Source organism: Habropoda laboriosa, unplaced genomic scaffold (assembly GCF_001263275.1).
Source record: "Habropoda laboriosa isolate 0110345459 unplaced genomic scaffold, ASM126327v1 scaffold598, whole genome shotgun sequence".
Classification (NCBI taxonomy): Eukaryota; Metazoa; Arthropoda; class Insecta; order Hymenoptera; family Apidae; genus Habropoda; species Habropoda laboriosa.
In genome coordinates, this window is record NW_017100737.1 from 203,008 (window position 1) to 216,579 (window position 13,572).

A 13,572-nucleotide genomic window follows, 5' to 3' on the forward strand; every position below is an offset into this window, starting at 1 on the left:
TTGAATCATACTCTGTATAATACACAAATTCTTTTTCCACATTAAATCTACTTGGTACAATTTATTATTATCTTTTTTACATGTATATAATTCGTCTTAGTGTTGAAACTTACGCAACAAGAACGATACGACGTTTACAACGGGTATAACATTAATTGGGAATTAAGGGTGCGAACGAGCGTGGCCGTCAGGAGCCACCTGCTACCGTGAAAGCGCTGGTGGGGCGAGAAGAATTGATATATTGCACCCAGGGGGACCGAAAGGCCAGTTTAGATGGGCGCAAGTACCATCCCATCCCTAATCCTCTCCCCTATCGTTAACTAACATTCGTAAGAGACACCTCGGGTTCTGTGTCGATTAAATTATTCTAGTCAGTGAAATCGAATCCACTATAATTCGCTGTACGATCACGTATAGATCGCCTTCATCTGTTTTCAACTTGAAGTTTGCACCAATTTTCAAGTATCCGTGCATTAACATTTATTATTTTATTTAATAAAGAAATTTCTTGAAAAAAGTATAAATTACAATTTTTTTTTAGTTTTATTTAAATTTTTAATATGAATTTTGGAAAACCGTACTATAATAATGTTTAATATTCTATATAAATAGCTACTGTACATATACGTTAGGTTATGTAGAATGAACGACTAAAGGTCAGTGAACAAGAACAGAAGTTTCCTTGACCGAGGCATATGGGACGGATTACCGGTGGAGATTTTAGAAGAGTAAACGCAAACAGGCTGCTACGATTCTAATAATCCGCAAACGTCGTTTATCATGTTGAAACGGATTCACCCTAACAACAGAACCACTCCTACTCGAGGGTGCGGGTATTCGATCACGTCGTATCCTCACCAAACGTTTGCTCGGCATGTTTATTGATATCGAATGGGGCGTGATGCAATGACGATGTAAAAAATGAGAATATAAGAATTAAAAAACAGTCAGTTTTGGTAATAAATTGTATATCTACATGTTTGTATTTATAATATATCAAGATTTTTGTTGCTTCTTGCTATATTTCAGTTTATTCTTCAATTTCTTAACATTTATTCCGTACGTCTTTAACCTCTCTGGATTCAATGAAGCGACGTTATCATTGACATCCTTGTTCTTGAAATCTTTCCTTTTCTTCTGTCTAAACTTCATTGTTATTTTTTCTTTCGATTTTTCTTTCTTCGAAAACTTGTAATTAGATTCATTGTGATTCTGATTCTTAACCTTCTTCTCGAATGAAGATTCTTTACTAATAATTTCATTTGCAGTTTTGGTTTCTTTCTGTGGTCTGCTTTCGGTGACGGAGTTAGCAGATTCTTCTGATTTCTCCCCCTTTTCAACTTTTGAACTTTCCTTTAATTTTTCCTGTGTCACTTCTACATTATTTTTAACCTTTTTACGACGTTCTTTTTCTTCCTTATCATTTGACATCTCTTGATTTGCAATGAATGAAACGTTTTGACCTTCTTGTAAGTTTTTCTTCTTTCTTTGGCGTTTCTTCTTCGGTACTATATTCTCCGTATTAGAAACACTGTTAGCATTTTCTTCCTTATCTTCTTCTTCTTTCTCAGGATCACTGAAACATAAATATAAAGTAAAATATGTTATGCATATACAATTAAAAAGTATCTTATATATCTTTTTTTCTTACGTGTATAAACTTTTAAGGATCTTCTGCTTGAGTGCCTTATTTTGGGCCTTCCGCTTAAACATTTGAACGTCATTTAACTCCACGTGGTCTGGCCTGTACTGAAGAGCTTTTTTCAAGGAACACCACTTATTCAGTTCCCTGTCATCAGCCATTAATATCTACCAAAAAAAGAACATCATTAGAATTTTTTATACAGGTATCACCGATCTGTTGGTACAAGCCGAAAGGAGGTGAATCTACATGAAAAAGTAAGTGAAAAAAAAATTTGTTCGTTTAAGGCTTCATTTTCGAGTAAATTGGTGTTAGAGATTCGTTGAGTCCATGTACACTTGGCTACACTATAGACTAATTTTTGTTGCGTCTGTATACATGAACCTCATCAATGTCATGACTTATTACTATTGTACAACAACAGAGAATACATTGATATGATACTCGCGTTGGGTGCGTGTGCTGGCAACGCATCTATGGTTGCTTATTATTACAAAGATCGTTATCATTATCGTTTTATTTCAATGGTTATCCTTTAGTACCTAATGTTAGAAATCGGAACGGTAATTGGAATAGCACAATCATATCCTTCAGACATAAACATAATTAAGATCATATGAAAGCGTACGCACACTTCAACAAAAATGTACGAGTCTTCAACACCGATTTACTCGAAAATTATTCTTTTTTTTTTCGACTTATTTTTTCATGTAGATTCGCCTCCTTTCAGCTTGTACCACCAAATCGGTGACACCCTGTATAAAAAATATTCTAATAAAATCTACCTCTTCTACGCTCAGACCGAAATCATTTGGCACGACTTTTCTATACTTGAATCTACAAGGTGTATCACCAATAATGTCCTCATAATCCAATGAATAATACTTGTCAAAGTATTCTTCATAGGACTTATACTGTTGAGGATCAAACGTTGGTTTCTTTTTTGCTATAAGTTCAGCGAATTTTGACATTCTCTTTCTTTTTCTTCTTTTTGGAGCGTTTATTTCTTCTTGAACCTTTTTTGATGGATCGTAATCGGCATCCATCTGAAATTATGTATATCAATGTAATTTTTATTTTCTTATACAAAATAGAAATAATTAAATATAAATTAATTACATTAAAATCTGCGTCCTCGCAATGTGGACCTTCGTATCCTTCCTCATTTGCATAATTCTCCGTAGTTGGATCATAATTATCCCACGTATCTTCAATCTCCAATTCTTCATCAATATCCGGGAATTCAGGCTTAATATCTTCTTCAGAAACTGCATAGTAATCGTCATTAAAAAGTTTAGTCATTTTTCGATCATGTTCATTAGGATCAAAATCACCGTCCAAATCAATATCATTAAGCTGTATGTCGTCATTTCCTGTAATTTCTTTTAATTTTTCTATTTTTTCTTCAATCTCCTTTCTTTTCAACGCTTTCAATTGTTTTAGCTCCTCTTCCTTTCTCAATTTTTCATATTCCTTTCTTTGTTTTAGCTCTGCTCTTTTTTCAGATCTACGAGTATCTTTTCTTCTTAAAGAATTTTCCATAGTACGTGGATATCGTTTAAGATATTCCTCATCAGGTTCTTCAAATCTGAAATTATATTTGTGTTCAAATTCCTCTTGTTTTTCAATGTTTTTTTCATCTTCGGATAAATTTTCGTCGCTGTTGTGAATCAAGTGTCTTTCATCTTCATCTAAATCTGAGCCAGTATAATCATTATCTAAGTATTTATTATTAAGAATATAATCCCTCAAGAATTTCTCATTTGCATCCAGATTAGGATTGGACCAAAAATCTCGCAGAGGTTTGAGCACTTGCTGTTCATTTTCATTTATGTTTTTCTTTTGTCCTTTCAGCCATTCTTTATAGTCTGCTTCTTCCTAAATAACAAAAATAAAGTACCTGTTTTATCAAGAGAAATTTAAAAAATTAGGGATTGCTTACTTTTTCTTTTTCTTCTTTTGATTTGGTTTTTGGCTTCAATAAGTCATCTTCCTCTTCCTCATCATGAAAAGCATCCTTGAAACTTTCTTTCAATTGATTTTGTTCTTGAACATATGTGATATCTTTAATTATCTTCTTATTCCTTTTCAGTTCATTTTCATCTTCACTGTCACTAAATTTTCCTTCCCTTTCCAAAATAATGTTTCTTTCATAATCTCTTAGAAACACAGATTTTTCTTTTGCACTTTTCTGTTTCTTTTTTTCACTGTGTAATTCTTGTGCCTTTTTAGTGTCTTCGAAGAATGTTACTTCCTCATTATAAATTTTTGGATCTTTATTTTTTAAATAAGCTAATGTCTTATAAAAATCCTTATCAAATTGCTTTGTCAGCTCCTATAAAAATAAATTCAGTAATATAAAAAATAATACAAAAATCTATTATACACATAAAGCATTAAGTCATACATTTTCTTCCGCTTCCTCAGATGAGCTTTCACTTCCAGAACTTTCATCTGAGGGTGCACTATCATTGACATCTCCGTATTTTGCTTTTACTAAATTAAAGTATAGTTTTAATTAGAAATAGACTGTAGTTACAGTACAAAGTATGTTTCTCGATCTAGTTCATGTACTTACGTTTAAATAATTCTTCTTTTTGTCGCCAAGTATTGTAATTCTTAGCATAGTCTGTATTTATTTTTAATTCTCCGTCAGAATCGGAATTATCACCGTTAAATAATGCAGACATGCTGTCAAGAAATCACAAAAAAAATGAAATCAACAATTAGACAGTTGTTATAGATTTCTTCTATTTTCGGATGCTTTAGTAGTTATAAAAGCAGAAAAATTATGAAAAAAAATTCTTTGACTTCTCACAAATGAAAATTCTTAATTTCTAAAAAATAGAAATTATCTTTATCCTTTCTACAATCATGTGGATCTATAACGTGACATGTATAACAGGAACAGGTATAAGGTTATGTTTCGCATAAACGAAAAGCCATACATTATCTTTTCCTAGTCATTTTTCAAAAAATTATTATATTACAATAAAACATGATTATACTGTTATTATTCTACTAAAAAAGAAGTAAATAATATTTGCACTAAAGTAAAAAAATTTTGTGAACTTGAGTTTTCCTAAAAAGAAATTTATTTAAAAGGTTATATGCTTATAAAAATCACTAACATCAAAAGTTAGGTTAAACAATATAAATTAAATATAATCCTGCGAAAAAAAGATGACGAGCGGGACGGCAGAGAGGCAAAGGAAGTAAGCCGCACTTCCATCTTGACGCAATGTGATTAGTGATCTGACCGTTTCGACCAATAATAAAAATGTGTGATCTGAATTTATGAGTGTATACATTACAACCAATGAGACCCGCATTCCTTCTGCTCGTCATCTTCTCAGCGTAGGACAGTACAAATATTTGAAATTAAGAACATGTTTGAATACGATTATTAAAATTATATAACATGTAGTTTTCGAGTAAGGTTATATTAATAAACATAACCCAACAAGCGTAACTTAAAATCAACTTTATTTGAAAAATATAGTCATTCATAAGATTTACGTTATTTTAAACGTTCACTGTAAATTTTGTACACAGATGCTCTTTGCTGTATTTCAACTGATTGTGTATAGCAGGTGTATAAATAATCTTTATCTAATGGTTAGTACAGGCTAAAGTATAATATTTTCATTTTATTATACATATATGTACAAAATACAAATAGAATATTTACATAATACAATCGCAAAAGTAGCAAAAATCTACGAAATGCGAATAAGAGGAGAAACATGTCCTGCTTTATCATGTACTAACCAAGCAGGATTATAAATATCAAGAAGTCACAGATGAGACGCATAGTTTTCAGTCTCGAACATAAATGATCACGTTACATATTTACAAACTTGTTCATATGGCAATTTTCTTACAACAGTATCATTCCGATCTAATTTTACATCAATACTGTAGTGTTCTACATAAATTTTATGCACTACACCCCTCATGCCCTTGTGTTTTCCCCAAAGAATCATGACTTCCTTTCCAATGGCAGGTATTACAGTCTCTAGATACTCCTGATCTAACTTTATGACATGATTCTGAACTTCTTCTGGTGATTTTAATTTTACTTTTCCAACGAAGTTAGACTTCTCAGTTTTTTGAACTACACCTTTGGACTTATAATATTTATCCCCAAGTCTCTTGGTGATTACCTTCACCATTAATCCCTCCCTCAACCATCCTTCTTCATTATCATCCTCACTAAAAGTAGATCTAAGTTTTTCTGATTTTATTGAATTGGTCTCCTTATCTGTGTAATCATCATCTAACTCTTCATGTTTTATATCAGAAATCATAGAAACTGACTCACTACTGATAGAACTCTTACTTCTTTTTTCTTGCTTTATAATAGGAAGTAACTTTGGTTTTTTATTTATTTTCATTTCAAGAACTAAAGGTGTATCATTCTCTGGTCGTGTCAGTGGCTCCTTAAAAGTCTCACTAAGTCCACTATCCTCCTGCTGACCCTTTTCAACTTGCTTTTCTATGAATTCCATCATCCTCTCTTCATCATCTTTGTCCATTTTTTGTTTCTTAGCTTTCTTTTCTTGAGCAGCCAATGTTTCTGGATCTCTGTCAATGTATGTTACATACCAACCTGAGAACAAAGCAAACAATAATTTTTATATCATTATAATTCAAACTTGCAATTTTTATATAAATTATGAATACAAAATTTACCTTTTTCTGTTTCATCAACTACACATTGTCCAGAACGTCCCAGCCACTTAACAAAAGCAGTCAATGTAAGCCAAATGGTAGCATTCATGTGTATATGTGTTCTGTCTGCTATGTATTCTTGGTAGACACGATTAGCAGGCACACGTCTGGTACCAAATTGTCTTTTTAATAAATTTAGATAACCCTGAGAAAACTCTCTTGAAAATTGATCCATATAACGACTTGCATTATCAGCAAATAATAATAGTTGTCTATGATGAGACTCTGACATTGTGTGGCACTTGAATCCATTTTCGTCTCTGCACTGTTTTTGACACATCTGACAATACCATCTCAACTTTTGCAAGCCCTTTGCCTTAATTTTGTTGGCAATATACTTGGGTGTCCCCACTTCGTGTTTACCCATTGTTTAAATTGTTACTGAACATAAATTCAGTAGATAAAGATGTTGAATTCTTCGAATCCTTGAATCCGAGAAACGCTATTTCGCGAGGAACGTTTAGGTTAAAAATCGCAATTTAACATCGTTACACTTTTTCTCTTATTTTGATGAAGTAGCGTAACTTCCCTTTAATTGTACGAAATAATTTTTATTATGATAGAATGTTTATAAAATTTCGCACGTTGGAAAACTGTGTACTATACTATAACCACAAATGAGATACAGAATAGACCTATCACCATAGACGCGATACAGAATAGACCAATCACCTTATGGGACTTTGTGTCTAATGTTCTGAAATACCGATCGTGCAAAAATCAAAGTTTTTGTTATGCCCTCTACGATAAAGAAGCGGTGAGTTTACGAATTACATACAATCCAACCAACAAAGATGGTAAAGTCGACAGGTATAAAAAATCCTCTTTTATTAAATTTGAACTATTCACGATGTTTTGACAGTGATAGAACACGCGCATGTGATGAATCTTCTACTAATAAAAAATTACGTTACTTTATAATTTGTAATTTCATAGTTATGTTTAATTCCAATTCCAACCACTACTAATGTTGTAATCTTATTCTATGCTGAATCGGTAACGTTGGTAGCGACACAGAAATGGTAAAGGTCTTCTCGGCCCCAAAGCCTCGGACAAAGAGTCCCATAAGATATTAGGTCTATCCTGTACGTTGGTATGTAAGTAGGTACACAGGTTCTTGTTTTCTTGTTGCGCAGGCTCTTTGATAATTGAAAACAATCACTAACATTATTTGTTTAAAAATAAGGAATTAAAAGGAATGATTTGTCCAAAATTCTAGATGAAAGTTTAGATACTTTAAATGAAACGGATTTGACAGTCAGAAGTGATCATTTCTGATCAAGGGAGCAGCAATCAGAGCATAGCAGACGACAAAGTATCAATAGAGAAATCATACTTCTTTCGGAACGGTCAAAAAATTTTCTTTTTATTTGACTTTTTCATTTGTAATGGTGTAATGTGCTCGTACTATGGAACATAGAGAAAGATAAGAGTGTATTCGGCTAAATTCATTTGATTAGATGAAGTGTAGGCCCGCTCTTCAAGTTTTTAGTAAAAGTAGTATGTATACTGCTTCCGTATTAGATAACCTAAAAACAAAAATCATACAACACGCAGCTCCTTTCTTTTAAAACCTTAAATGATCTGTTTGATAATTTAAATATTCAATCTACCCGTAACCCTAACCCTAACAAATGTGCACTCTCGCGGTTTTATAATCATATAGAGAATAGTTTGAAAAACAAATTGAATGATATGCAAAATTAGTACGTTATTTCCGGCGAACATTTAAAGGTGTCACCTTGTTTCTTGGGGTTACGGTAGTCTGTAAGTGTCACTTTGCAACTGTGGAATGACTTAAGGGATGAGGGCATAACATTTTTAATGACATCCAGATTAAATACTGATTGTTTAGAAAATTTTTTCTCCGTTCTTCGGATGCATGGTGGCACTTACAACAATAATCCTTCGGTAAAAGCGGCGCGTCTTGCAATTAGAAAAAATATATTATTACATGTGAATCAATATTCGAATACTGAAAATTGCATGCAGAATTATAACACACCGCTAGTATTGGAGGATATTCTATCACGATATTAATCAGCCACGACACTCTCTGATGCTGTATTGCACGCTAATGGAGAGCATACTGACGATGATATAATCGACACTGATACAGTTATTGATGATGATATTAATGAATCGTGTGCCTTAGAATATATTGCTAAGAAGAATGTAGAGAAATCGCGATGTCATACATACTACATATGACACATTTACAGATAAAAATACTAGTTTTTGCCGTGATAAGCAAATACTGTTGTTTTTTCGCGCGAACATTGTTACCGACAATGTTAAGTTTGAACACCTGTGTATACCAACGAAAGAATTCTCAGATATTTTTAAATTATTATCAACAATTTTTGATGGATATTATCTTCAATTTCACAGGAAAGAATTATATGTCTATTTTTGTATTTTTTCTCTCACTTCCTCTTAAATTTAAGACTGACGATTACGGATAATGCGATATTTAAATAATTTTAATTTATACGTGCTTTGTGTGCTGTTATCAGTAGAGTCTGGATGTTCATGCAAATGCATACGTTGACAGAATGTAGATAGACAGAAATTTGTTTTGTCATTAGGAGATCCTAAAAATGTGTTTTTTATTTTACATATATGTACTGTAAATTTTATTCAAAATCACGGATTAAAGCGAAAACAATTTAGAACATTTTTAGTAGAACTAGATAACGAATACGACGAACTATCGTATCATACGGAGCTGCGTTGGTTTAGCCGTGCAAAAGCAGTAGATAGATTTTTCCATCTTCGTGAGGAAATACGGCTATTTATGGATAAGGTGGGACATTCAGTGCCAGAATTAGACGATAACAATTGGACGAAAGATTTAGGTTTTTTTATCAGACATTATTGATCATTTAAACACTCTGAATACCATTTTACAAGGCAAGCACAAAACTGTTGTAGATTTATTCGACGGGACATTCAGTGCCAGAATTAGACGATAACAATTGGACGAAAGATTTAGGTTTTTTTATCAGACATTATTAATCATTTAAACACTCTGAATACCATTTTACAAGGCAAGCACAAAACTGTTGTAGATTTATTCGATACAATTCGGTCCTTTAAGATGAAACTTAACTTTTGGATAACACGTTTAGAATCTGACAATACCGATCACTTTCCTAAGTTAAGATTTCTGTCTACCAGCGACAGTAATCACGAATGCTATGTAAGTATACTCAGAAGCCTGTATGAAGAATTTTTCGAAGACCTAGCATCATTGGAGACCGATTTCAGCATAATTTCCTTACCATTTTTGGTAGATCTTGAAACTGTCCACGCTGATTTACAGCTAAAATTTATCGATTTAAGATGCGACAGAGCATTGAAGCTGTATTTTGAACAAACAAGAAACATATTAGAATTCTACAAAGTTCTGCCACAGGAGAAGTATCCGCGTTTGCACAGAAGTGCTGCAAGAATTTTAGCCATGTTTGGTTCGACATATTCGTGTGAACAATTGTTTTCTGTTTTCAAAACGAACAAATTCAGTGAGCAGAAATTCCTTAGGTGATTATAATACGAAATGTGCAGTAGTATTAAATATGTGCGTTGAACTGGTTGAATGTAAATGAAACGGCAATAGAAACAGCAGTGCATGCAATTAATGTCGACGCCGCTAAAATTATATCATAATATACTGATTATTTTTGTTACAATATTTTATACTACCATAATCACGTTATCTTCATATGATATTTTAGTGTTATAGTACTTTACATTTTTACTATTAGTAGTAGTGGTAGTATAAGCATTATTATTATGTTGTTAACAAAATGTAATACCTATATGTTTACATTTGTATGTTCATGTTGGATTATTTCTAACAACACCCTATGGAAATAATCAAGTGAGGACAAAAATGTCTCCGGGTTATTTTAAACAAAGGCACTAAGACTTCCACCAGATGCATCTGGTGTCCGTCTTCGAGTCACTCACTGCACAATGCCATACCATAATGTAAACAGTTTCTAGGTATAAGGAGACCCCAACTTTCTTTTGGGTGTCCAGAAACAGTCCTTCAGAAGATTCAATAGAGTAAAGACGTTTCCTCTGAGACCGTAAATAAATCGTATATTATAAAGTTAAAAGACTATTTCATTCCATAACCCATTTCCAATAGTTCATATAACATACGGTCCATAAAACCACCATTGATCCATCGGTATCAAGCAATATAAGATTGTACCGATGTACTTAGGTTCGATCGATTCCTTCACCCAGTGTACCTGTTACATCTGTTAATGTATTTAACAACTACAATTGTTACGTTTGTTATGTTTGTACACAGGGTGTTCCGGAAATCGTGGTACAACCGGGGAGGAGGTGATTTCTCACGTAAAAATAAGTCGAAAATATAGAAAAAATTTTTTTCGTGCTACAATCGACATAACTGCTTCTAGTCGACCGCTTTTGGCGCATAAATTTTCTCTATGAAGTACACACAGTGCACTGCAATTACTGTTGCGCCGTGGACTTTGATCAAATGTTATGACCAGGAGTCTGGCGCAGATTGTTGATAGTTCTCGCTGGTTTGAGGTGGAATGAAACTTGGTTGATGGGTTAGATGTTTTTTATTAGATGTTTTTCTTTCGGTTCGTTGATGTAGATGCTTGATAGATGATTTGCTTTCGGTTCGTTGAGGTAGATGGTTGATGGATGATTTGCTTTCGGTTCGTTGAGGTAGATGGTTGATGGATGATTTGCTTTCGGTTCGTTGAGGTAGATGGTTGATGGATGATTTGCTTTCGGTTCGTTGAGGTAGATGGTTGATGGATGTCGTTTTACTGTGATTGTCGGTTTTCAGGTGTGTAGATGTATATATAGGGATTAGGTTGGTTCTGATTGGTGGTTGTGTTATGGAGGTGGAAAACGTGGTGTGTTCGGCTATTGGTCGACGAAAACTGTGATCTTTTGGGAGACCGAATTTGTTGTAAACAAATTCGATCCTCGGTAACGAATGTTTTATGGTCCCGAGTGTTTTTGGGACCTATTGTCCGAGTGTCGCGCTGGTGAGTCCACGGGGGGTATATTGCGGTCTTCCGAACGTCGGCATCTCGGTCTGGCGGCCAAATGTGACTAAGTGGCTTATTACTATAATCCGCCGAACCGAGACTTCATTGCGTCCTCATCAGGTCGCAACAATTACTGAGTGAGGAATTGTTAGATTTTGAACTTTTTTTTGGAGGCGGCCTAGAAAACCAACATTTCGGCCCACCATTGATGGTGCTCCATCAATAGCAATTGATACGAGATTATGCCAATATAGGTCATTATGTTCGACCGCCTCCTTCAGGCATAAAAGAATATCATCCCCTGTAGCAGTATTTTTCATGTCGCAGAAGTCTAACAATTCCTCAATAACATTCATTGATAAGTCGACGCCGCGAATAAAAATAGCTTTTTGTGGTATGGCGGGTACGTCGTCGTCAACAAACCCTTACAGAACGTCGTTCTATTCTTCCACGCGAACTTTCTCTTTTCCAACTCCTTTAGATTTTTAGTTTCCGTTCTTTTGTCTCTCCCCGGGTTAAGACTTGTCTTCGTCCTCGAGTGGCCTAAGAAGCGCACATGTGGCATCCAGGTTCGCACGAGGACGAACGAATTTTCCGTTTCCACCACTTTCTCCACTTCTATCTTTATCTATCGCTACTCCTGTCTCCCTGTCCTAACAATATAAAAACCCAGTACGCCTACACCTCCGGACAGTTTGTTCCTTTACCGCCGAACCGCTACCGCAGGGACAATCAACAACGTAAACGATTGTACATTCTGGACAAATTGTACGCCTATACGACCATACAGCCGACCATCGCGACATACCCGCCGAACCGCTACCGCCGGGACAATCAACAACGTAAACGATTGTACATTCTGGACAAATTGTACGCCTATACGACCATACACTTATACTTTAATAAATTGAGGTGAAAACAGTGTAACGACGTTCCTCACCCACCTCAGTGGTATACCTGTTACATCTGTACTTTCATGTATCGCGAGTGAATAAGCAATAAAATTGCGGGCTGCCGCAACTAGTTGCTCCTTGACGTTATTCGCCATTTCTTGAATCCGTCTGCCCACTGTGGCTCGTGAAAGGCTGAGCGCCTCAAATTTCGGCATTTCGATGGGACAAAGTTGTTCAACACTTAATAGTATATGTACAAGTCTTGATGAATTCGCCATTAGAAAATGGCTTCGATGCCTTCCCTATGTGTAAAGCTATTTTCATTGTTTAGTGCTTCCTCTTTTTTTAAAGCTCTGCATCTTCGAAAAACTTCCTTTTCATTCTTTGGACTTCTTCTTTCCGCTGATCACTGGTCAACGATAGACGATGCATCTTGTGATAGCTTTTATAATGTCTTTGTAAGTTAAATTTCTTCTTTTGGTTTAGTTGTTTACGGCATATTAAACAAACCACAGAGCCGTAGTTGTTAGTAAAAAAATTATTTTCTTCCCACGACTATACATACGTATAGCTGAGTTTGTGACTTGACGTTTCGACGAAGTTAGAGTATCCATAATGGTGTTGAAAAAGGAACGCACGTAAGAAAGATGTTGTAATGTCAGAGGACGAAAACAACTGACAAATTTTTTAATTTTCTGCACCCAGAAACTCTCTGCGTTCGAACGCCAACGATCTGCTACCGCGCTGATCGACTATTAACCGAGAATTATCGAACGCTACTGACCATTTGATTCGCGCGGCCGACGGGAGTTGCCGACAGTAACTATACGAATATTACCGAGCGCTACCGATCATCACCCTCGCGGGCGTCGGAAATCTTCGATTCTAAACATTTCTTATGTGCACGGTAGACCGTTGAGGACACTCTTATATTCTGGAATGTTCTTAGATTCTAAACATTTCTTATGTACATGATAAACCGTTTAGGGCACTCTTATATTCTGGAATGTTCTTAGATTCTAAACATTTCTTATGTACATGACAGATCGTTTGGGACTCCTCGCGTCCTCCCGCCACGCCGCAACTCGAGTGAGATCATCTCAGTCGCATAGTGGGGGAACCTCAGGAGGGGAAATTTGCTCGTGAGCAAGAAGTTAAGCAGCTCTGCTCTATGTAAACCATGGACTAAACACATCATATGAATCATATTTGAATAAAACACTTTTAAGTTTTTCCCTGCCTTAACCATGTAGGA

The 13,572-nt window shown here is 34.9% G+C and overlaps 2 protein-coding genes across 2 annotated transcripts; both read right to left on the reverse strand.

Moving 5' to 3' along the window:
* Positions 1-901: 901 nt before the first annotated feature.
* On the reverse strand, positions 902-4,405 carry LOC108577133 (protein KRI1 homolog). Its single transcript, XM_017940237.1, has 7 exons — positions 4,221-4,405; positions 4,050-4,138; positions 3,585-3,977; positions 2,762-3,520; positions 2,428-2,688; positions 1,652-1,809; positions 902-1,576 (listed from the first exon to the last, which is right to left on the reverse strand). Exons 1-7 carry the CDS (start codon positions 4,330-4,332, stop codon positions 997-999), a joined length of 2,352 nt encoding a protein of 783 aa, XP_017795726.1. The 5' UTR covers positions 4,333-4,405; the 3' UTR covers positions 902-996.
* Positions 4,406-5,481: 1,076 nt separating this feature from the next.
* Positions 5,482-6,906, reverse strand: LOC108577121 (DNA/RNA-binding protein KIN17). Its single transcript, XM_017940223.1, has 2 exons — positions 6,338-6,906; positions 5,482-6,254 (listed from the first exon to the last, which is right to left on the reverse strand). The coding sequence occupies exons 1-2, from the start codon at positions 6,741-6,743 to the stop codon at positions 5,482-5,484; spliced, it is 1,179 nt and encodes a 392-aa protein (XP_017795712.1). The 5' UTR covers positions 6,744-6,906.
* Between the last annotated feature and the right edge of the window lie 6,666 nt (positions 6,907-13,572).

Coding starts and splice junctions, on each gene's coding strand:
- LOC108577133 (XM_017940237.1), bottom strand. CDS start 4,332: ATGTCTGCATTATTTAACGGTGATAATTCCGATTCTGACGGAGAATTA. Junction 4,139..4,220: donor AAAAGAAGAATTATTTAAAC/GTAAGTACATGA, acceptor ACTTTAATTTAG/TAAAAGCAAAATACGGAGAT. Junction 1,577..1,651: donor ATCCTTAAAAGTTTATACAC/GTAAGAAAAAAA, acceptor TTTATGTTTCAG/TGATCCTGAGAAAGAAGAAG.
- LOC108577121 (XM_017940223.1), bottom strand. CDS start 6,743: ATGGGTAAACACGAAGTGGGGACACCCAAGTATATTGCCAACAAAATT. Junction 6,255..6,337: donor AGTTGATGAAACAGAAAAAG/GTAAATTTTGTA, acceptor CTTTGTTCTCAG/GTTGGTATGTAACATACATT.